The sequence below is a fragment of the Nymphalis io genome, chromosome 22, assembly GCF_905147045.1.
Source record: "Nymphalis io chromosome 22, ilAglIoxx1.1, whole genome shotgun sequence".
Lineage (NCBI taxonomy): Eukaryota > Metazoa > Arthropoda > Insecta > Lepidoptera > Nymphalidae > Nymphalis > Nymphalis io.
Genome location: NC_065909.1, coordinates 8409241 through 8435800, shown reverse-complemented (window position 1 = coordinate 8435800; position 26560 = coordinate 8409241). Strand labels below are relative to the sequence as shown.

The window sequence follows — 26560 nt, the reverse complement described above, 5'->3', positions numbered from 1 at the left end:
CGAATGATTCGAAATTGCATTTTGAAAATCTTCTAGTATTTAATAATAAAGTATTTTTTATAGTATAGGTAGGCGTACGAGCATACCGCCACGGTAGCATGCGAAAGCGATCCCGTGGCGCTCCTCGTTAAGACGGAAAGGGTACCGCTGGTTTTTTAGTAGGTATTCCGATGTTCGGGGCGCACTCGGCGCTTTGGACACCGGTGAGTCCCACTGTTCCCGGGAGGGAAACGCGAAATGCGTTTTTCCAGCGTTAAAAAAAAGGCGTACGAGCATATGGGCCACCTGATGGTAAGTGGCCACCAACGCCCATAGATATTGGCATTGAAAGAAATGTTAACCATCGCTTACTTCGCCAATGCGCCACCAACCTGGGGAACTAAGATATTATGTCCCTTGTGCCTGTAATTACACTGGCTCACTCACCCAAATCGGAATACAACAATACCGTGTATTGCTGTTTTGCGGTAGAACATCTGATGAGTGGGTGGTCCCTACCCATACGAGCTTGCACAAAGCCCTACCACCAGTAAAAGTAATTTAGTTCAATAGCAAATTTAATTTATATAAATATTTTTTTAAATCATCAATGATTATTAAATAAAATCTATTTAAAGTATTACGCATCAATAAAAATCTATATTCATTAAAAAAAACTTTATTAAGTCTTTGGAATGGCAACACCGTAAACACTGAATGTATTTGAACACTGTACTTATGTGGTAACGCGGTTACATAGAATTTGCCAGAACAGCAACCACGTCGGTAGAATGACTGTCGCTCCAACATTGAACAGCCAATTTCCATAAATCTGTAAATATAATTATACAATATTTATTTACATTACAAAAGCCGAGATGGCCCAGTGGTTAGAACGTGTGAATCTTAACCGATGATCGTGGGTTTAAAACCCGGGCAAGCACCACTGAATTTTCATGTGCTTAATTTGTGTTTATAATTCATCTCGTGCTTGACGGTGTAGGAAAACATCATGAGGAAACCTGCATGTGTCTAATTTCATTGAAATTCTACCACATGTGTATTCTACCAACCCGCATTGGAGCAGCGTGGTGGAATAAGCTCCAAACCTTCTCCTCAAAAGGGAGAGGAGGCCTTAGCCCAGCAGTGGGACATTCACAGGCTTTTACTGTATTTACATTTAAAAATAAATTATCCCAAAAATTTGGTTAAGACCTCATTTCTTCTTAAAAATATTTTAAGCTCCTCCAATTCAGATTTTATTAAATAGAAAGGCGATTGGTAGAAAGGCGTTTCTGATGCTGAAAAGGCACCCTAGAATTTGGCGCTGTAAGAAATATACTGTTGGTAGTAGCTGTAATACTGGTGGTAGGGCTTTGTGCAAGCCCGTCTGGGTAGGTACCACCCACTCATCAGATATTCTACCGCAAAACAGCAATACTTGATATTGTTGTGTTCCGGTTTGAAGGGTGAGTAAGCCAGTGTAATTACAGGCACAAGGGACATAAAATCTTAGTTCCCAAGGTTGGTGGCGCATTGGCTATAAGCGATGGTTGACATTTCTTACAATGCCAATGTCTAAGGGCGTTTGGTGACCACTTAACATCAGGTGGCCCATATGCTCGTCCACCTTCCTATTCTATAAAAAAAAAAAAAATATTAACCATTCCTTACACCGTGAATGCGTCACCAACCTTTGGGGGCTAAGATGTAATGTCCCTTACACCTGCAGTTATATTGACTCACTCACCCTTCAAACCAGAAAATAACAATCCTAAGTATTGCTGTTTCGTGATGATGTGATGAGTGAGTGGAGCTGGAATTGTTGAAAAAGTGTAACAACAGAGTTTCTTGCCGGGTCTTCTTCGTAGAATCTACATTCCGAACCGGTGGTAGATTTAAATTTAATTCAATCTTATAAAATGACGACATAAAAACGCTTCTAAGAGTTTACTTGAATAAAGTATATTTTGATTTGCAATAACTCACCATAGAGTCTACAATAGAAAACATAACAGCTTGCATCGCAGCGTCTCGCCCGCGACCGATCATAGACAAGAGCGTTTCTTCCGGAAACAGCACGTGCGAATACATTATCAGACCGAGCGAGACCACGAACAACGGGTGGAGGACTAGACAGGTGACTCGTTTGAGGGCGAGGCAGAAACTGTTGAAAAAAAACATAGTCCATGCCAATGGGAGCAGTAATGATAAATAAACAACTCCGACCTTGAACTGATATGACGTCATTGATCGAGTTCTAAAATGATCTGCAAGATTCTTTATTTGTGAAAAAATAGTGTTTTCAATGTCCAAGTTGTCATCGGAATATTGAAAATAAAATTAAAGTCGGCTTAGTGTTGTATTATAAATATATATTAATAGAAGAACTTTTTGTTTCATAATATAGCAAAGAAATCAGTCTCCAGCGGGTTTGTTTATCTATACACTGTTTCTGCCATTATAACATACAAATATACTTTAGAAGTGACATGACTGACTGATGAAAATATTTTTTTTATAGAATAGGAAGGCGGACGAGCATATGGGCCACTTGATGGTAAGAGGTAATCAACGCCCATAGACATTGGCATTGTAAGAAATGTTAACCATCGCTTACATCACCAATGCGCCACCAACCTTGGGAACTAGGATGTTATGTCCCTTGTGCCTGTAATTACACTGCCTCACTCACCCTTCAAACTGGAACACAACAATACCAAGTATATATGATACCAATATCTGATGAGTTGATCGTACCTACCCAGACGAGCTTGCACAAAGCTCTACCACCAGTTAAAGTATGACGCGAGAATGTGGCGCCGTCATTGATTTAGACTATTATACTTTAGACGAGAGTGATTGCATACATTTTGTTCTTATGTCATTCTGGCCAAACGTCAAACTGACAGCTATCTCGTGATTGGCGTAAATTTTAATTACGTTTGATTAAAATATAAGATGAAATAACCTAACGTCTCTACTGATACGCCGATTAGTATATATTAACCATTTAAAAATTTTAACTTCTTGGTATTTAATTTTAATATATAAGACTTAGGTAATGTACTCCATGCTGACATATATTATTATTTATTTATCATTCATAACCATCACCAATTATGTGGAAAATTTTAGCGAAATCCGTCGACTACTTGGTGGTAGGCAAGTCTTGATAGGTACCACCCACTCATAACTTATTCTACCGCTGAAAGGAACTATACATATTGTTATGTACATTTTGAGCTTGGGTTATCCAGTGTAATTTCAACTCATCATACAATAACACCGTATACAAAAAATATAAATCCAACCACTCACCTCCATGGATTATCGTCCACTACACCAACCATCAAAGCCAATGGCGTATATAAAGCTGCGATACACAGACCCAGAGGATAATTATGCATTCCAATAGCCAAGCAAGCTGTTGATAATTCAATTAACAATAATATATTAAGAATTGATAACTCCTCAAACGTCAAAGACGATCGTAGTTTGAGTAAAAACGGTGTAACGATTATTAGTAAGACAGATGTCGCTATAAGGCCGTAGTACACTGAGATTTCTGATGGCTGTTCAAAGTATGTTGCACCTGAAAAACGGAATAAGGTAAGCTAATTTGATGTACAAAATAATATTTTTACAGTCCAAATAATAATCACTTTTCTATGTAACTCACTATAATATGTATATAGTCTCCCTTAAAAATGGCTGTCATTACAATGTTCTCATTTCACAAACGTAATTTATAGAGGAACGCTATAATAATAATAATATCCTGGAACATTATTCACACACGGCCATCTGATCCCAAATTAAGCAGAGCTTGTGTTAGGGAAACCAGACAACTGATATGCTACATATACTACTTTTCTTTTGTAAATACATACTTATATAAATAATTACACCCAGACTCAGGACAAACAGACATGTTTATGCACACAAATGTCCGTCCTGGGTGGGAATCGAACCCACGACCTTCGACGTGAAAGGCCAAACGGCTAGTCAGCTATAATGACATCAAATCGTGTCCTATCTTATATTACAAAAGTGAAGGTGATTTTTTTAATTTGTTTAGTATGGTTTCAAGTCAATTTCTTTATTCAATCACTATGAAATTTCGCATACATTTTATCCATTGTCAGGGGTGCATAAAAGCAAATAGGGTACGCACCACCTGAATCCCTCCCCTTACACGCGAGCCCCGGGTGGAAATCAGTAAATAACTTATAATATTATTATCATAATATACCTATTTGGCTGAATAGTAACGGCGAATTCATGACGCCATACCCGAAGAGATGTACCAATAAATAATTTCCTCCCATATTGACAATACTGTAACTAATATCTGTATCTTTTTTATCTTTTCCATCCTGTTCAAGTTTAATTTTATCTATTTTTTTATCTTTTTCTTTTCCTTCTTCTTGCTTGTCTTTATCTATTTTATCTGTCGTTTTATCTTTGGCGTCATGTTTATCTTTAGAGTCTTTTTTATCTGTGTTATCGTCTACATCTTTTTGTAAGGTAACCCAAAGCGATAGAGCTCGGAGTAACATCGCACCACAAAGCAGACATAGAGACGGCATGTATTGACCTACAAAAAATATATACAAATTAATTCATTCAATATAGAATCATCAGTTATTGATACAGAAAGAAAACATAGGGTACGTTTTCTTTAAATATACTTTTACTTGTGCAAGCTCGTCTGGGTAGATACCACCCACTCATCAGATATTCTACCCCAAAACAGCAGTACTTGGTATTGCTGTGTTCCGGTTTGAAGGGTGTGTGAGTCAGTGTAACTACAGTCGCAAGGGACATAACATCTTAGTTCCCAAGGTTGGTGGCACATTGGCGATGTAAGCGATGGTTAACTTTTATTTCTATGCTAATATCTATGGGCGGTGGTGGCCACTTATCATTTGCTCGTCCGCATCTTTATTTATTATGGAAGCGTTACACTTACTCATTGACTGTCATAAAGCTGCCACCAGTTCGGAAATAAACACCTAATATATATAAAGTATATATAAATAATACCTTACATATATAAATAATAAACACCTATAAGAAGAACAGCGAAAGAATCTCAGCGGGTTTTTATGTATCTCATATTTTACAATTAAAATAAGATACATAAAAAATAGATTTATATATATATATATATATATATATATATATATATATATATATATATATATATATTTATATATATATATATATATATTTATATATATATATATATATTTATATATATATATGTATGGCCTGGAGGATTGCACACCTTGTGAATCATTTATTCACATCTAAAAAGTCATTGATATGTAAATATCCTTTAGCGCACAAGCATTCCTTAATGATTATTTTAAATTTTACAATTAAGTATATTTGAACATTTTCTTAAACTTGAACCGGCGAAAGAAACTCGGTAAGTTTTTTATTGCTCTGTAAATCTTTACTATTTTCAATACAACAAAGAAATAGCCAGGAGGCAATCGTTTTATCACCTAATCGCTATCATCTTTGAACTCACTAATTGAATAATATTAAATTAACTGTTGGCAAGACTAATTAAATGTTTTAATTATTAATTATTTTCAATGTTAATAAATATTGTTGCAAGTAACTTTTTATATCAATTATTTTATTTTTATTTAATTTTTTAATATGGAAATATATAGTAAATATTAAATACAATTTACGTTAATTAACTTGTTCATAAACCAATCAAGTTTCCACTTAAAACTAATTCATATATGGCAGCAAATCAGTACATTATAAATAATATTTATGAATTTAAAGTTAAGTAATTATAATATATAACTGCAAAGGCAAATCACGCAGAACAGTAAGATGAAATGTATTTAACAAAAAAGTCTTTAGTGATTATTCGATGATATATCAAAAAATAAAAATATAAATTTGGACACAAAGGTTAATTATATTTTATAAATGTTAGCAATAGAAAAACAATAAATAAACGAAGGCTTGAATGAACTTACCGATTGATATGAACCTGTTAGTAGCCGCCAGCATGTAGAAGAAATAACTCTGATGGAATCTCTCGAGAAGATTGTTCAAGGAACGCAATATACTCTCCAAAGTGATACCGAGCCGGTAGAAGTTTCCATAGCTAAGCGATTGGACACGAGGTGCCATACCAGCCGGATCATCAACGTCACGACCTTCTAGGGTAACGGCTTCGATTCCGAAGCGATGGAACAAGCCGTGGTTACCGTTGGCCACCTGGAAACGCATAAAATATAATTTTTAATACACGAATTTGTGCGGAAAAATATTTAGTGTTATTTATATAGCATAATTGTTTACAGGCTGTTTAGCGATTTAGTTAGGCCCTTTGGGCTCGTACCCACTTCTAACACAAGCTTAGTTCGTTGGATAAATAATTAGAAAACAATAAGTAATTCCTTAAAAACCTGGCCTTGCTTATTCTTAAAAATTTAATCAAATTTTGTCAAGTCAACTACGTTTCAATATTAATAAGTACCAGGAACTCATAAATCGACATATATGAAAATCTCATACCAGATTAAAGATCACCAAATACATACCCCAGCTACTTGAGCTGACACCATTCCAAGCATTGTCCATATACCATTAACCCATTCGTCCATCTTGTTACGGGTTCGAATCCAGGAGTAACTGTGAATTGCATGAATCGTATATTAAAAAATAATATATTTAGAAAAGAAAGCACCACAACTATATACAACTCGTAATATATAACATTCTAGTAACATATATATAAATATTGGACAATGTAAATGAAATGTCTGAATATGTAATTTGCAAGGCAATCGGTTATTCGGTACGTTACGGAAGTTATTTACAGAAACCTTCTCGAATTTTTTTTTTTTTTTTATAGAATAGGAAGGCGGACGAGCATATGGGCCACCTGATGGTAAGTGGTCACCAACGCTCTTAGACATTAGCATTGTAAGAAATGTCAACCATCGCTTACATATCCAATGCGCCACCAACCTTGGGAACTAAGATTTTATGTCCCTTGTGCCTGTAATTACACTGGCTCACTCACCCTTCAAACCGGAACACAACAATATCAAGTATTGCTGTTTTGCGGTAGACTATCTGATGAGTGGGTGGTACCTACCCAGACGAGCTTGCACAAAGCCCTACCACCAGTATATATATACGCATAGTAATGATATTTCTTTATCCCAATAGCGTAGTAAAAAAAAACGCGCGGTAATTTCAAACCGCCATTTTGTGGACAGAAAGATGAAGTAATTAATTTATTGGCGCGACTTGTTTTGTGTATTGACAGTGTTCAATTGTGATATTTGGTTTTTTAAGTTCAGTGAGTAATTTACATCAATTTGTATAATTTGGTGTTCATTTTTGTAAATACCTTATATGATTATATGCATGCCAATGTCTATGGATGTTGGTGACCACTTACCATCAGGTGGCCCACATGCTCGTCCGCCTGCCTATTCTAAAAAAAAAAAAATACCTGTTCTTGTATGAATGATGGATTCCTGACTTCACGCATAACTTATGAACTAAGTTCACGAGATCCAAGTTAGGTAGTTGTCCATTAAGGCCTTCCACTTTAACTTCAATGTATTCTAAAACATTTTAACATTATCATATATAATATATCTGATAGAAAAAATTAAACATTATATAGAGGAATTTTCAGTAACAGCCCTAAGTAAACAGGTTTATAATAATTGTTGCTTACCAAAAACCCTGCGATGATAGCCCTCGACACGGATCATGGCCATGCCAAGTTTACACACCTTAGAAACCATTTAAGCCTTTTGTCCTGCGCCTGAACTCTCCCCGTTCGTGTCGGATTGCACTCCCATCGGATTAGAAGAGTAATGGAATACATACGAGAGCTGTGAGTGGTATAATATGTCAGGACATTTTTTTTTTTTACCATTAATAGGCCAGCGTTTGACCGTTGACTAACCTGATGTTAAGCATCGACACGGTCTAAGATGTAGCACGCTTGCCTATAAGAAACCTGTTTACTCTGGATTTGAAGACACCAACATTGTACCTATCGGGAAATACGGACTCAGGCAAAGCATTCCATAGTTGAACCAAAGAACTGCGAGGCATCAAAAAGATCTGCACCCGTACGTAGTTGACGTATTAAAGACACGTTCGAAACGATTTGCTTCCTCGTTTCTGATACGCACCGCCAAGGTCTGGAATACCCTCCCGACCTCCGTTTTCCCCACCACCTACAATATGGGTCCTTCTAACCTTCAAGTCTAGAGTGAATAGGCATCTTCTAGGCAAGCGCGGTCCATCTTAGACTGCATCTCACTCTCCATCAGGTGTGATAACAGTCAAGCGCTAGCCTATACATTTAAAGAAAAAAGACCGAAATTGATAGTACTTAAAATAATTGATGAAACGGTTAAATCTATGTCACTATATTATAAAATGCACACTCCAATTGTTAAACAGGCTATTAAGGATTATTACTTACTAAATTTTGGAGTGTGAAATTCTAAATTGATAGCAGCTTGTATAGAACCCGATCGACCCTTCAAAGTACCAGGGTCCAAGCATTTACTATGATCAGTTATCCATTCAAATCCTTTAGAGTATTTTCCTAAGTCTAATCCAGATGTACCAGGCTGCCAGAAGCTGCCGAGAGATGTGTAAAAGCTAGCGGACTCTCTCTGTAAGCCGTGGTATGCTTCTAACCAAGCCTGCATTCCTAGTTGTTCATGCTCAGTGATTAGGAATATTATGTCTTTTGCCCAATATTTTTGTGCTGTAAAGAAAAAACACTTTGGTATGAATTCATCGTAATTTTAGAAAAGTTTATTTATATATATGTTTATAGGCATTTTTTTAAAGTTTGCACCATTGCGATTTCGGTTGTTTAAAACAAAAGATTACGTGAAATTGTAGTTTCTATACGAGTATTGTGTTAATGTATTGGAAAGTTTAATTATTGTTGTTTATGTTGATATTATAAACTATTTTTTTTTATTGTATATTAAAAATAAAATTGTAATTAATGAACCCATATTTTGCCATGTCCTATTCAATAGTTGTCGGCTTTATTAACATCAGCTCATAGTTTTATTGAAGAAATATGGAAACTGTCTCCTGATTGTAATTTCAAAAATTTTAATTAATTATTAAATTTAAACCTGAAAAAATGCCCACGTGGAAAATTCAACTCAATAAATATACCAAAATATTACTGCGATTTCGGTTTATATTTTGAGACTAGCAACCCTACGGTAATATTCAACAAGCCACCATCTTGTGTACACTTCCATTAGTTTCGCATAACGCAAGAAGATACCACGTCTTAGTTGCGTGCGCAACGGACTTCCACTGATTTACGCTGATTACTCGGTAAGTAAATTATATAACTATAGGAAATGTACTTTTTCAGAACAGTAAAAATATCTGTTTATACTAAATGTGGTAATTTGATTGAACTTTATAAAAAGCTCTCAGAAATTTGCAAAAGAATTGTTGTAACCGAAGAATCTTTTTCGTAACTCAGTAGATTCTGTAGCTTTTTTTTTTGTTTTTACCGAATGTTCTTTATCTTGTTTATTAAGACTTTTATAATATTTTATAATTGGAAATGGAGCTTATTGAAATAAATTATTTAAAAAAAATGAAATTAGAATTTTTATAAATAAATTGAAACTATAAAGCCTTAATTATGTTTATTAAGACACATACTTACATATTTTTGCCGTAGATATTGAAATGGCACTTATTGCTGCCGAGAGAATGAAAAAATAGCGGGAGAAATTAAAACAAGATCCAAAAAGAAATGAAGAGGTAAAGAAAAAGCATGCTGCTAATGTGAAAAGTAAGAGTAAGAAAATAAATTGAGCTAACGGAAGATGAAAAAGAAAAGAAGCGGAAAAACTGGCGAGAACAGAAACGTAAACAGAAAGAAAAACAAGTTTTAAGTAATCGAAATGCTACACTATATACATATAGGTATTACTGAAATATAAAACACAGGACGACATTATTACTCATTTAACATGAGATATAAAATCAAAAAAATGTATGTATGGACAGTGTACGGAATGTAGCACAAAAATATGAGGATACGAATTAAAAGATGGAAAAAATAGATAATAAGCAGTGGGAAAATACTAAATACGAATATAAAAAGACTGAAATGAAAGCGATAAAACTATTGTAACTAAAAGAAATAAAAAGGGATTTAAGGGGAGCCGATAACAACCTAGGCTCTCTACCGTCAACCTCACCTGCTCGTGGTACATCCTGCTAATCAACGAACGAGGCTCTGGCGACCGAAATCGTGGCGGAATAACCACACAAATGCTGGAATCCGAAAACGCAAATCCTGATAGCGGGCAGCAGCGCTATTAGTGAAAGATTTCCAGCCACTGCGGTCACCAACCCGCCTGCCAAGCGTGGTGACTAAGGCAAAAACCCCCCTATGAGCGACGACAAAAATTCACGGCCCCCAATTCCCGGTAATCACACTATTCCTGGCCACGGTACCGGCCATGGTAACGGTGCGATGGGGGGTGCTAAGAATCCCCGGGCTACGGCAGGGTACCACAAACGGCGACTGTTTCTGGCCACGTATAATGGACGCTCTCTGCGGCTGGACGAACATCTGACAGAATTGGAAGTAGAGTTAAGTCGTATTAAGTGGCATATAGTAGGTCTATCAGAAGTCCGAAGACAGGGCGAGGACACGATGACACTAGATGCCGGTCACTTACTCTACTTCCGAGAAGGACACCAACCATCCCAAGGTGGCGTCGGCTTTTTGATCCACAAGTCACTCAGATGCAATGTCGTGGAGGTTGGCAGTGTGTCGGCGAGGGTGGCGTACCTTGTCTTAAAGATAACCGAGAGGTATGCCTTGAAGGTTATACAAGTGTATGCCCCAACGTCTACATACACTGACAAAGAGGTCGAAGCCATGTACGAAGACATAGTGAAAGCTATGTCTCGTACCAATACCTTCTACACAATTGTTATGGGTGACTTCAATGCCAAAGTGGGAGTACAAGAAGATGGTGAATCGAGGGTAGGAAAATTCGGCTATGGGCGCAGAAATCATCGGGGACAAATGCTGGTAAACTTCCTCGAGGCTCAGCGATTATTTCTGATGAATTCATTTTTCCAGAAAAAGCCCCAAAGGAAGTGGACCTGGCGAAGCCCCGATAACATAGCGATGAATGAGATCGACTTCATTTTATCCAATAAGCGCCAAATATTTAGGGATGTCTCCGTGATCAACAGGGTAAACACTGGAAGTGATCACCGCCTGGTAAGAGGCACCCTGAATATTAACACTAAAATAGAACGATCGCGGTTAATGAAGTCGACTCTTAGACCAACTCTGCCTCAGGTCGAAGCTGGTTGCGAAAGCTTCCAGCTGGAACTACAGAACCGATTTGCCATGTTGGAAACCAGGCAGGGCATTGACGACGCCACCAATGGTCTGGTGCGTGTCATCCGCGAGGTAGGCCAAAATTACTTTCGACAAAAGAGCAATGGACGTAAGTCGAAGCTCTCAGGCGAAACTCTGAACAATATGACGAGGAGACGAGAACAGCAGAACATGACGCCATCTGAGTGTCAGGCACTTAACAGGAAGGTTAAAAAACTAATAAGGCGTGACACAAGACGAGCGAATACCCGGAATATTGAAGATGCTATAGCACTCAATAGGGGCTCAAAGGTTCTTGCAAAGTCACATACCGCCTGTTGTCACCTGACAAAACTCAGAACCATGCAAGGCACAACCGTCACCTCAAAACCAGAGATTCTAGCTGAAGTCGAAAAATACTATAGCGATTTATACTCATCACGAGTACCTCCACCTGAGTCCCACAGTGCGGATGACCCACGAGCCAGACTAACACGCCATCTATCAGACGATCTTCCCGACATCGATTTGGGCGAGATTAGGATTGCTCTCGGGCAACTTGGAAACAACAAGGCTCCAGGAGATGACGGAATTACCTCAGAGCTTCTCAAAGCAGGAGGCACACCAGTTCTGAGAGAGCTAGCTAACATCTTTAATTCCGTCCTCCACAATGGTATAACACCGAAGACATGGAGCAGAAGTGTGGTGGTGCTGTTTTTCAAGAAGGGCGATAAAGCTCTTCTGAAAAACTACCGCCCCATTTCACTTTTAAGCCATGTTTACAAATTGTTTTCGAGGGTAATCACGAATCGTCTTGCCCGAAAATTCGATGACTTCCAACCCGTGGAACAGGCTGGGTTTCGAAAAGGCTTCAGTACCGTAGACCACATTCACACACTAAGGCAAATAATACAGAAGACCGAGGAATATAATCAGCCTCTATGCCTAGCGTTTGTGGACTACGAAAAAGCCTTCGATACCATCAAAATTATGGCAAACCGTCATGTATCTCCGAGACCAGTGGTCGTAAATGGCTCTCCACTTGAAGTTGTGCAGGAATATATCTACCTGGGCCAAACTATACAACTTGGCCGGCACAACTTTGAGAAGGAGGCTAAAAGAAGAATACGTTTGGACTGGGCGGCATTCGGGAGGTTACGTCATATTTTTGAATCGTCGATCCCACAGTCGCTTAAGACCAGGGTCTTCAATCAGTGCGTCCTACCCGTAATGACTTACGGTGCCGAAACGTGGACAACGTAAGTCATTACTTACCGTAGGACTGGTCCACCAATTTAGGGTTGCTCAGCGAGCAATGGAACGCGCGATGCTTGGGGTTTCTCTGGCAGATAGAATCCGAAATGAGGACATTCGCCAGAGAACTAAAGTCACCGACATCTCGCTTAGAATTAGCTCGCTGAAGTGGAAGTGGGCTGGTCATGTCTTCAGGCGCATTGATGGCCGATGGAGCCGACACGTGTTGGAGTGGAGACCACGCTTAGGCAAACGTAGTGTAGGACGCCCTGTGACAAGATGGGCCGACGATTTAAAAAAGGTGGCAGGTTCGGGATGGACGCGGACTGCCCAAGATCGGGATGGTTGGCGTTCTATGGGGGAGGCTTTCGTCCAGCAGTGGACGGCAAAAGACTGAAAAAAAAACTAAAAGAATGGGAAAAGGAGAGAAAAACAGGGAAAATCGAATCTTTGATCCGAAAATTCGAAGAAAATTTAGTGCCTTTCAAAAAACATTTTTATAACTGGAAACACCAGCAAAATGAATATCGGACATGCGTCAACGAACTTAAACAACACGAGTCGCTGATACTTTGTGATTTTTCAGAAAATTATACAGTCGCAAATCAGCTGAAGAAGTACAATCTATGCATTTTGGTGCTGCTGAACAACAATTTACACTTCTGCAGTATTTCTGACAATAACTCACATGATCTTGCAGCTATATGGGCTCATCTCTTACCAATTATTAAATTAGCTAAGAAATGCAATCCATGAATTACTACAATTCATTTTTATTCTAATGGTCCGAGTACACAGTATCGACAAAAGAAAAACTTTTTATTACATAATATATTCACATTCAAATTGGGTCTTAAATATTCGACTTGGTGTTTCTCTGAACGGGCATGGCAAATCAGTGGCCGATGAAATTGAAGGTACGGTGAAAAGGTCACTAGACAAACAAGTAGCGTACGGGCATGACGTTCTTAGTGGTTTACATGCGTTTGAATTATTATTAAAATGTTTCATGTCCATTAAATGCTTCTATATTGCAAGTTCTGACAAATAATTCCAAATAATCTAAAACCCCTAACAGGCACCATGTTTACACATCAAATTATTGCTGCTTCCCCAACTAAAGTACAATATCGATGCCTTTCTTGTGTCTGTGGTGAGCAAAGGGGATTGTGTGATTGTTATGACCCGTTTATGAAAACTTATCATGATAGTGAACACGAATACAAAAATAGTATTACAAAAGATACAACAGAACTGAACTTTTTGAAAGAAAAACCTGATTATGATAGCGAAGTAATAGATTTTAGTACAAATAATAGTGAATATGGAAGAAAAGAAATTCAACCAAGTATGATAAGAAAAACTATGGAAGGAAAAGAAAATGAAAAACAAACGCAAAATAAAATAGCTCGAAAGGGAACAAGTCTGCAGAAAATAATTACCCGTAATTTGCAGTGCCGTATATGTAAAAATCAAGGCCCGTTTCAAGTTATGAGAAAGTGCATGGCATGTAAAAACTTTGTTTGTTCTTCTTGGCGCTATTCAGATGGATCTCTAAAAATCTACTATGATGATTATAAATATGATATTTGTTTTTTAAAGTAGAGAAACGAGGATATTATTTATTTATACAACATTTATAAACCAACTGACTAGGTATAGCCGAATTAGTAATAGAACTATAGTTAGGTAGCTTAGAATTAAATTCAAGACTTTTTTAAGAATATGTATGACTCTTTACATTTTCCATTTCATTGTTTCATTGAGTGACCCCATTCCATTGAGTGACGGTCCACCAAAGAAGACACAATTGACCGTTAAATATTTCTAAATAATAATGAAAAAAGCTCATAGTTTCTTTTACATTTGTTGTTTTGTAATTTTATTAGTTTTATAATTTGTTTATAATATTATTTGGATCTCAAATTAATGCAAAAAATGGTGAAATATAAGTCTGTTTTTGTAGTTTTGTAACTCAGAGGATGTACAATTGTGGATTAGATTTTAATAAGTGTTTATAATTTAAAATTGGGAGAAGATTTCTGATTAATACTTTATTTTGTTACATAAATAATTGCGTTTTGAATATTATATTTTTATTCTACCCTAAAATCAAGGCAAAATACTATGTAACTCAAGGGAAGAAAATATCAGTGTTGGGCGCATTTAATTCAAAATATCTGATAAAACTACAGTTACATTTAGACATCACTGACTTAATTAGTTTTCATATTATTACATAAAATATATGTTTAAAAAAAAATACAATTTTTTAACATCATACAAACTTTTAAAAAAATGCCCTTACACAAATATTACACAGATATTTTTTAACTAATTCATATTTGACACTTATAATTTTTATAATATATGAATCTTTATTTTGACATTTATATTTAAAATATGCAAATGCTTGATATTTATAAAAACAAACAGATTTATTTTTAGAGCAGCACTGGCTGCCAAAACGGTCTTTGCACTGGTAGAATAAGATTCATTAAGGCCTAACATAAAAAAAAATATTTGTTAAGAAAGATCAGTAGACACTCACGTCGCGCAAACTGTGCAAAAGCCAGCATAAGAGCAATCCCCGCTGCAGTACCCTTCTGATGATTGGACAGGGATCGATATGGAGCTGTTACAACTAGAGCTTCTAAAGACGATGTTCGAGGTGCACGGAGTATGCCATACACGTTTGTGCCTTTAAATACCTAAAATGAAACATTTTTTTCTATACAATGATAAAGGTATAATTTACATGTATTATTATTATTGCAGTTGACTTTTTAATTGTCACTTCATAAAGAATATTTTATCAAAACGTAAGTTTGTATAAATATATAAATTTTGTTCTATATAATTAACATACCAATTTCAATTATGTAATTTAATTTTGATGGAAGAGTAGACTAACAGATTATTTATAAACATTGCCATTGCATTTTTTTCTAAACACTCGCTAAGTGTTTAGTAAAAAAATGCTGTGTTTTCTTTTTTCGAATGTCAAATCAATAATGTCAGAAAGAGATAAATCAATGACTAAATAGCCGATAAGGAATGTTCAAAAGTAAGGACTATGTTTCTTGTCAGTTCTTCTAAGTTAAATCTACTTATGGCTTTATATTCAATACATTATTGTAATATGAAGATTCATAAGTAATTTTAGAGTCAACTTAGTACTTAATAGATATTGATAATAAAATAAACCACCATGAAATGTGTCATCGCAGGTAATTTTACCATAACATGTTTCATAATCACAGTGTGTTCATGTTGTAACAATGCTTCAAGTTAGTTTTATGTTTTACATTAATAGTATTAAGGTACACCTTAAAATAAAATTTTAATCTCAAATTAATTGTTTGTATGTACTTATATATGTTATTTTCGACTGATAGACAATCATGTCAAGGTGCTTCTGTTAGCGATATCTCTATTATACCTTATATTCCAATAGTTTTTTTTTTTCTATATATATATAATTTCTATAGTGACTTTTCTGATTAAATTTTACTTATTACCTGTCCTTGGCCGAGTGGATATTTCAATGTGAAATTATGAGTATACACTTCCAGATGCATTTGTGACATTTTACCGACGAGCCAAGGTATTGGCATCTCATCACTGTCCTCGTATTTCTCCTGAAATTGAAAATAAGTTTTTTAATTAAATTCTTTGTTAGTGTCAACAGGTCACAGATTACTTCAGCATTGTCACTTATAATTTAAAAGACACAAAGGACATTGATTGATGCATTTGAAAATGGAAAATGTATTAACTATTATAACTTATTATTGTTACTTAGTCTCTTAAATTTACTATAAACTTGACTGAAGGAAGTCCATTTTTGAATAAGTCTATCTTTGTACACAATTTAAAATAGCATTATGTCCTTCTCTATGTATGATTAATATTGTTTTATATTTTTTATATATTATTATTACATGAAAAATAAATAGAATTAACAAACTAAATATTTAAATAAATATGAATTTTATTGCCAAGTCATTGTACAATCATAGACATACTAATGTTCTATCCTTAAATATGATTAATAGATTACATTATTATAACGCTTCACTTCCAATACCTCTAGTTCTTGCAGGAGCTCGTTAAAGAATTGGTTGGCTGATTGCTCTCCATTAAATTCATTGGTAACAAGACCAGGTAATAATGCATTTTCAGAGAAATATGTCTCATTATTAAACTCTCTGTGAGCCAGAGTAAAGAACCAAGCTACTGCAGCTACGTAAAATATGAAACATAACGGCGAATGGATCTTCTTAAGAATTCTAACCCACTTAACAGAACCATATTCTGGGTCTGATAAGAGACCCATCTTTATATAGAATATATTAATAAATGATTAAATTAATTCATAATACAATTAAATACTTTTTTTAGTTATAGTTTGCTTAACAAACATGAACCGCTTCTTTGTATTTGTAAAATAATACAAATTGAAACTTAAAGGTGGGTTTGACTTTTAACGTTGTCAAATGTTACTGCGTGACATTTGTTTGGTTCGTTTGAAAATGAATGCCTAAAGGAATAAGGTTTAGTATAATTTAGTAAAAATTGACGTAACACCAAACAGGCTCGTGTGATATGTTAACATAAATATATAATATAAATATGTAATAAAACCATCGATGTTAAAATGTATAATGTATTTTTGGTAACTTATTTATCTATGTATCCTAAATTTTTTTATCCTAATTATACGACAGTATAAAAAATGAAATGACTTTACGGTGCTTTTACTACTCATGTAATAAGTGACTTCATATGTGAGTTTCTTTTTTTTACCATAACCTTTTAAATGCCTGAACTGATTTGAATAATTATATGGGTTATGGTTAGAAGCCTTATGTCATCATCCCGAGTGATTATAATAGCTATATTTAAAAAATAATAATATGGTGGCAATTATGATGTTTATTTATTTGCATAGGCTTTTAAAGTAGACTGAAATTCCAAAGCAAATAATACTGTAACTATGTTTTTATTTTCAATTATAATTATCTAAAATAAATAATTATTTAAATATTTTATCTTATTTTTATTATATTAATATTTACAAAATATTAAAATATCGATATAATAAGATAATTTATTTTAAGCTATGAGATTCATTTGTAAACACAATCTTAATTAATATCATCGTTCTTAACCCTTCTTCGTAATAGTTGAAGGATTTCTTCTTCACTTTTTCCTTTAGTTTCCGGTATAAATATCATCGTAAAAAATGCGCCTGCGAGATTAATCGTAGCGTAAAATATGAATGGCGCATATTGACCCAAAGTATTTGCCATTGGTGCATAAATCGTAACCAATACAAATGTTAGGAACCATGCAAAAGTGACCACAGTGCCGACGACTTTAGCTCGAATCTGAAAAAAATTATTATAAATAAATTATATTTTTATTATAATTAATTATAAAATATAATAAGAAATTTTTCATTATTAATATGTATGAATAAATAATTATCAATACTATTAGTACTTAATATACTTGGAAAACTTATTAATAGAATTGGTGTTATTTTGCTTGGAAAGGGCTTAGTGAGCTTTCACAAATACAGTCTGAATGCTAATAATGATGATGACGATAATATTTAAACACTTACTTGGAAACTGAACATCTCTGTTAATATGATATATGGAAGAGGCGATACACCAGCGCCATACATTGAAACAGAAAGTATGATAGCAACCACAGGCAGCCAACTGGGTACGGAACCTCCTTGCTCTTGGATAATCATTAATATAGCAATCACAGTCATCGATAGCGCTGATATTAGGAAACAAACAATAAGGAGAAGCTGAAATTAAATTATTCATAAAAATCTTATTCCTTCAAAATATGCCATTTGAATCTGTCTGTAATTTTTAAATTTTACTTATTTATATAGATGTTTGAATTCTAATACTTCAATGAATGAATCAGCCAATCAGGACATTTGGCAGCCAGTTAATGTATGACCCTTGAACAGATCGAATGGTTATGAAAGAACCAAATACATTAAAACCTCATTGATATAAATTTTCGTGCGACAAAGTAGCGGAGCAATAAGAATTAACTTTAAAAAAAAATAGGTATGTATTCAAAAGTTCAATTAAGATTGACTATTGTCTATTGTCCTCAACATATCGGTCAATTGTCTATTGTCATCAATTATTAACTGTACGGTTTATTCACTTTTTTAAGCGCTTTGGTGTTACGTGTGATATCTAATGATAATTATTAATCTATCTATATATCTTTTACCTTTCTTCCGCACCTTTCAACGACAGCAGCGAGGGTCAGAGCACCAATTATCATAACGATTGGAAAACTTAGCGTTTGTATTTCTGGACTTATATCGAATTTGACTCCAGTTGATATTAATACGGTGGATGCATAAGTTACGATAGCGTAAGCTCCGTTTAATCCGTGGAATAAAAATAACGTCATAATTAATACGAAGCCACGACGCCAAGTCTTTTCTGTAACTGAAATAAAAGGTATTTATCAAGAAAAATGTTAACTAATAAAACCTCGTATTAAGTTAACTTGCTTGCGATTGCCTAATAATACGAGTATTTACAATAATATAGTATTTATATAATAATAATTTATTTCTACACACCTTTATAACATTACAAATTTTTTTTGTAAACATTCTATGAAGATACTAGTACGATAATATTCGATGTTTAATATAAAGATAGTGACTTTTTGAGCTGTATGGTTTGACAACATTCACAAATGCTCTATAATACTTACTTATGCATGCGATCGACATATCGGGGAGTGATTTAAAATGTGCGTCTTCATTCTTCATTCCCTCAACGATGCTCTGAATAAGTTTGTCGTCTTCCTCTAAGCCTCTGAGACGTGCTACTGTTTTTGTTGCTTCCTATAAATATAGTATCATAACAGAGATCATTTACTTATAGGCGAGATCAAAGTGGTTTTACGTTTGTTTTTATATATTATATTATTAGTCACCACGAATTTACTTGTGTTTTAGGGGGAGGGAGGCAGTTTAAAAAAGGTAGGCTATGTCTTTTCAATCTTGCTTAATACCAAATTGAATTAAATTTAGCTCAATGATTAAGCCGTGAAAACATAAAGACAGAAATACTTTCGCATGTATATTGTTAGTATGGATTAAGTTATCCTGTTTAATATTATTAAAATAATCTAGTTTATTTGATTGCAAAGGTTTTATAAAAAAGTTATGAAATAACAACGTGACTACTTCAGTTATTAAATAATTTCTTGCAAACGTACATAAATAAATAAGTACTTTTTAAAAATTTAAATAATAAAATACTGTATCTGAATTGTCCTTTTGTTATATAAATTGATATATTGCTATCGAAGGCAAATAAATAAATAATTAACGTTGTGTGAATCGATTTTTATTTTCAAGCGATATTAGACCACTACTAACTTGCTTGTGCAATATATATTTTTAAATGTTTGTTTAAGACGGTCAAATATGGATAAGATTTATGTGTTATTAAAAAGCTGAGATGGCCCAGTGGTTAGAACGCGTGAAACTTAACCGATGATCGTGGGATCAAACCCGGGCAAGCACCACTGAATATTCATGTGCTTAATTTGTGTTTATAATTAATCTCGTGCTTGACAATGAATTAAAACATCATGAGAAAACCTGCTAATTTCATAGAAATTATGCCATATGTGTATTCTACCAACCCGCATTGGAGCAGAATGGTGGAATAAGTTCCAAAACTTCTCCTCAAAAGGGAGAGGGGGCCTTAGCCCAGCAGTGGGACATTAACAGGCTGTTACTGTACTGTACTGTACTGTTATTAAAAAAAAAACAAAAGGGCCATCCGTAAACCACACAGTTGGACTAAAACTTCCTCCGTTCTTGAGGAGAAGATATGAGCTTATTCCACCATACTGCTCCAATGTGGTTTAGTACACAAGTGACAGAATTGCATTTGTCACTTGATGTTTCCTTCATCGTAAATTCAATTAATCACGTAAAAACATAATCAAAGATTCACTGCGTTCTATCCATAGGGCCATCTCGGCTCTTCATTATTTTATTAGGTATAAATAAAGGTAATTTATATATTTATATATTTAATCTTACATCAATTTTCCCTTGCTTCACCAGAAACGCAGGCGACTCAGGAGCTTTGAATAACAGCATGCAAGTAACAATCGGCAGTATCAGTGCCACGATGACAACTGTGTAATAATCCAAATATGCACCGATGAGGTACATCACAAGTACTCCAGTCGTTTGCATTAGCATTACGAGTGTCCCTAGTGTTCCTCTTAAATCGTCTTGACTTATTTCTTTTACATACATGGGCACTGTGTTGAAGCATCCACCAGCTGCCAAACCAGAGAACAGCCTTGCTATAATAAGCGTTGTAGTCGATGTATAAGTAAGTTTTATTATCCATGATATCTGAAATACAAACAGTTATTTAAAGTTCTTCAGTTTTTAGGTGTACTTTAATTAGGGTCATCTATTATGAGCTTATAGTTATTTATGTATTTGTATGTATATACATATTATAAAGCAGTAGTAGTAGCAGGAAGTTTTTGTCGGTTGGTAGAGTATATAGTCGTAACCTCAGCTACCTGTAGGATTTGGATGAATGGATAAAAATCAAATGGACTTTTTTAGTAAATACTAATATTGGTATTTACTTCTTTAATCAATTGTAAGGTTTATGCTATGAGTTGGGTTGACTATAAGTCAAGGAAACATGATCTAACCTGCGGCTTTTACATTGCAAGATGACAAGCGTAAAGCTTATGCTAGAATTTGAGCTAAAGCAGAAATATATTAGGGTTAAAACCGCAACTTTCACAACGTTAAGCATCTTTGACGCATATTTCTTTTATTGAAGAAGTTAATGTGATGCTATTCCTTTACCTAAATAAGAGATAGAAAACATTAACCAAAAATGAAAAAGGATAAACTTTTTTAATTGTACGATAATTGTCAAATTATCTGTAATCACTTTACTTACCGCTTCTAACATAGTTATGAGTATAATCCCAATCTTTCTCCCGTATGTATCAGCAATATATGAATAAACTGACACTCCAAATATGGCTGACATGCTCATAGAACTTGCGATCCAAGCTATGGTGTTGTCAGATAGAGGGTAGCCAGTTGGAGAAGCATCGGATTGAAGAATCTTCGTAGTGGGGGAGATCCAGCCACACTCCAAGCCATAGACAAATAGCGTAGAGTTCGCTGAAAGTAATTTATGACTAGATTAATCATTTTTTTAAAAGAAACATGAAATTGTGTGACCAAGTGTTGAACTACGCATATTCCTATTTCGTCTTACTCTTTGTCTTAGACTGTTACTAGTAACTATATTTAATTAACATATTTTAGCTTTATAAAATAACATTTATAAATATTATAGCCAAATTAATCATTTTATATAGAAAATAAATAGGAAACAGCGATTAAAAAACATAGAATCAGACAGATCTGTATGTGTTTGAGCTTCATGTCCCAAAAGTTCTCTTGACAGAGAACAATTAATGCTACTAAACTAAACTAACAATAATTTAATCACAAAGATTCGATCCAATTGTTCCGATTCTGTTAAAGTAGATACGGACATCTGCATTTTTGTGAAAATGCTTTTTTTACGAAAATGAGCTTATATTAAACCTTATCTACAAGTCTGTATAAAAGTTTTTTAATTTTTCTAAGTAATTACAATTATCTGGTACGTAAATGCATACATCTACACTCGAATATTAACAAACGCCGCAGTAGAAACGGACATTTGAATTTGTCCGCCTTTACTTCGGAGTATCCACAGATGATTCAACCGCAAAGACATCAGTCACTTATCACACTCTAGCGCATACGTGGTTACCCGGGTACGCGGTTAATTTATCGCACTTTTTGTTAAAATAATATTGTTTATAGCACTCTATATTTATGTAATCTTAAAATATAAGTTTCTATCAAGATACCTACCATGATTTTTACAAAAATATCAAACACAGTAGCGTATTAGAATCAACAGCAGTTGACGACGCAGAATTTAAATAATAACTTAGTTTATTCGCACCTCATCGTTAACGTTTTGATCTCTTTTTTTTCATTAGAAGTAGTTTGAAAGTGATAATAATTATTGAGTTATAAGATTTTTTTATACTCGGTAACTAATCTTTACTAATATTATAAATATAGCTAAAAAGTTTGTTTGGTTGAACGCGCTAATCTCAAAAAATACCGGTTCAAATTAAAAAAATATGTTTGTGTTGAATAGATCCTTTATCAAAGGCTATTATTATATTTAACATCAAGCTACAACCAATAGGAGCTAAGCATCAATAAAAAATGTTGCAGAAACGGGGGAAATGTATTCTTTTTGAGAGCTTCCGTTGCGTGCGCTGCCTAAACGGTTAAAGTTAAGCAACAATCACGTATGCCAGAATTGTTTTTCTTAAAAGATAAAAAAAGCATCCACGATATCATGTGTATCATTTAAGATGACTTACTATAACCTTTTATTTTATGGTAATCAAATTAGTTCTAAAATAATCCGCTATTTGCGTAGATTTTCTTCTCATTGTTTTGTTAAAATTATAATTACTCGTTTTTTTAATAGTTAATCATTAGTACTTATTTTATTAAAACAAATTTACCTCTCAGTTTTTTTTTAATATATATTCGCCGGGAGGGCAAATGACTCTACTCCACCTGATGGTAAGTGGTAGTAGAGTCCAAACGCGACGACGGCCAGTACAGACGGGAAAAACGTTCTGCACTAGCCGCCTTCGCCTTGCCGGCCCGCAAGATGCCTCTTAAGATGCTTCTTAGTTTTAAAAGGATACAATTTCTTATGAAGGTATCGTTTGTAGTCATAATAAATAAACAGAGACAGACATTAAAATATGTCGGAATAGATTGAAGGGAATTCAGTTTTTCTCATGGCCAATTGTATGTTGCCCTATCTAGATCTGGATGTGGCGAACACCAATAAATACTAATATCCCACCAAAAATAAACTAAAAATGTTGTTATTATTGAAATACTATAAGTCCGCTTTTAGTGATTTCTTTAAGTTATACACGGGTGGAACCTGCGGGCACAGCTCGTTACCAATAAAACACTTAACTCAGTAATATAGCCTGATGTTCTGTAAATTTCAGGGTGATTATACTTTTTAGAAACAATGATATTCATTTTTTATCTGTATGTTAGCATTATACTTTATTTATATTAATTAATAAAAAAAATGATTTTCTTTGATAGTTAATACCGTAACAGCCTGTGAATGTCCCACTGCTGGGCTAAAGGCCTCCTCTCCTCTTTTTGAGGAGAAGGTACTTTTTGATAGTTAATCTAAAGTATAATTTACTTAAAAATAGTTTTGATTTTTTTGTCCATAAACACAAATATATAACTGTTATGAATAAAATAATAAATAAAACAGTATTATTGCATATATTTTTTTTATATAGAATAGGAAGGCGGACGAGCATATGGGCCACCTGATGGTAAGTGGTCACCAACGCTCTTAGACATTGGCATTGTAAGAAATGTCAACCATCGCTTACATATCCAATGCGCCACCAACCTTGGGAACTAAGATTTTATGTCCCTTGTGCCTGTAATTACACTGGCTCACTCACCCTTCAAACCGGAACACAACAATATCAAGTATTGCTGTTTTGCGGTAGAATATCTGATGAGTGGGTGGTACCTACCCAGACGAGCTTGCACAAAGCCCTACCACCAGTAAATAAGTAAGTAATGTATTATTATTAAAACAAAACATTTGTGTGGTTTAGGAAATTAAATGAGTTTAACTGAGAGACGTAGATGAAGCTATGTGAGATTTATACGCAAAGTAAATGAAGACATCTGCAAAATTTTGGTCTAAAAATGTTAAATACTGTTTTTATGTCTCTTAGATTTCCTTAAATATCCTTAAAAAATAGTTCTCGAGGTGGTTACTTTAATTTATTAAATATTTTAATTAGAATGAGCTCTATTTTGATTACAACGAATAAACGGATATGAGGCAGATGTCTTCTTTTACTTTGATGCTTTTATAAAGTAAAAAAATACATCTACATTATTTCAGAAAAACAACACAATAGCAGTAAAACCCGTTTTACAATAAATAAAAAATGTTATTTTAAATCATCATAGAAAATTTCAAATTAATTGATACATAAATGTCGAAATGGTAACTATTTTTTACTTAAAGTGCTCTTCTGAAAAATTACTATTATGTAGATGTCCGTATCTACTTTGCTGCCATCGAGTTACAGTCGAAATTAAGGCAATAAAAGAGTTATGGCCAACTTCGGAAGCACGTAATTCCTTCGTATACCATCCCATACTCACAATGTTTAATCACAAGAAAAAAAAATCTCGTAACATACCCAATAAAGCAAAAATCCACTGAAGATACGTGTGGCCTTTCTTGAACTTTTTATCGTCATTCATCATCTTGTTTAAAAAATTACTCAGTAGGAAGAAAAACTTTAACAACCTTTTACTCACACAGGGACTACCGCAGAAGTGACATTTTCAAATGAAATGTATTATTCATAAGTAAATATACAATAGTTATAATAAATATGTGGAGTTTGTATTATATAGGTTGATGAAAAATAATACATAAATAACGTAGTTCAAATTAGCTGTGAAAGCTCTAGTGGATTATTTATCTGAGAACTCACTGGTATATTTTTTGAGAAATTCTGTATATATGTTACGGAAGCTTTACGAATATGAAATCTTATTAAGGTTTTATTATTAAATATATACTTATTTATGATATTTTTCAATCTCAATCAAGTATTAGTTGTCTTATGTGTAACCTTCTTTCAGCCAAAGGCATTATCTAAGGTATGTTTTAGGAAGAAACGAATTGGACTACCTGATGGTGTTCTGGTGCTGGATTGTACCTACGCCCAAAGATACTGACAGTGCAAAGGGATTATCTTTATCTTCTTGTATTTTACGGCCTTATAACAATAATTTGCCACCAACCACCCCATACGATGTTATAAGTAACAATAAATAATTTGTAACGCCCGTAGTGCGTTTCTTTAAGAACTCACTTCCATACTCACCCGTGAAATGTTGACAACCTATTTATGGCGTTATATTATTTCGATGAGTGTATCAAATGTTTAAATGATTATGGTCAATTTCGCATATCACTTTGTGAGATTTCATTACCGTTTTCTTGAGTGAATTTCGAGTTTGTTCCTAAAGAATAACCTTACTGATCTCTCTCCGGTCGAAACAATTTAGCCAATGGGATTATGAGTGTTTATACAACTTTGAGTGTTTTCCGAGGCACGAGTGTAAGCACTGCCAACTCGAAGACGCTGGCCTACTGTTGTTATTAACAGAAAACCTAATAAATATTACGACTCGAGCGAGTGTTTGAACCAAGAAATTTGAAATTTACGACAATACCAAAAAGTCGTGATACGATCTAAGAAAAGTAAGTAATTAATAGATTATTCTTATTATTATGTATTACACTTTTGCGCTTACATTGCCTAAACAGTTGGTTAGTCTTTATTGGCCAGTGTGTTGAATATTAATTTTATTATACTTTAGTTACAACACTGAACATCCCATGAACGTTATTTAAACAATACTTTAATTATAAATTTTTATTTACTCTAAGTTGATTGCGTCAATGTTTGCGGTATTCTGATCTTAGATAATTTACGATATATATTTATATGTCATGTAAATATACATAACTAGTTGCCCGTCCTGACTTCGTACGGGTAAAATTCGTACAAAGAATGAGTTAATATTATCCCAAATACATATAAAGTTAAATAGTTCCTCTCCTAAACTTGAATTCAAGATTTTATAGACCTACATGACTAAAATCATGAAAACACACTTTCGTTCTA

At 34.3% G+C, this 26560-nt stretch overlaps 2 protein-coding genes across 2 annotated transcripts; both read right to left on the bottom strand.

The window, feature by feature from the left end:
- Positions 1–642: 642 nt before the first annotated feature.
- On the bottom strand, positions 643–17120 carry LOC126777170 (glycosylphosphatidylinositol anchor attachment 1 protein). The gene is made up of 11 exons (XM_050500119.1): positions 16734–17120; positions 16165–16284; positions 15195–15354; positions 8477–8767; positions 7484–7598; positions 6561–6651; positions 5991–6234; positions 4235–4579; positions 3301–3574; positions 1969–2146; positions 643–811 (listed from the first exon to the last, which is right to left on the bottom strand). Exons 1-11 carry the CDS (start codon positions 16980–16982, stop codon positions 716–718), a joined length of 2163 nt encoding a protein of 720 aa, XP_050356076.1. The 5' UTR covers positions 16983–17120; the 3' UTR covers positions 643–715.
- A 178-nt stretch (positions 17121–17298) lies between these two features.
- Positions 17299–25197, bottom strand: LOC126777213 (facilitated trehalose transporter Tret1-like). The gene is made up of 7 exons (XM_050500194.1): positions 25058–25197; positions 21658–21887; positions 20763–21086; positions 19415–19547; positions 18917–19140; positions 18276–18470; positions 17299–18036 (listed from the first exon to the last, which is right to left on the bottom strand). Exons 1-7 carry the CDS (start codon positions 25122–25124, stop codon positions 17794–17796), a joined length of 1416 nt encoding a protein of 471 aa, XP_050356151.1. The 5' UTR covers positions 25125–25197; the 3' UTR covers positions 17299–17793.
- Positions 25198–26560: the final 1363 nt, after the last annotated feature.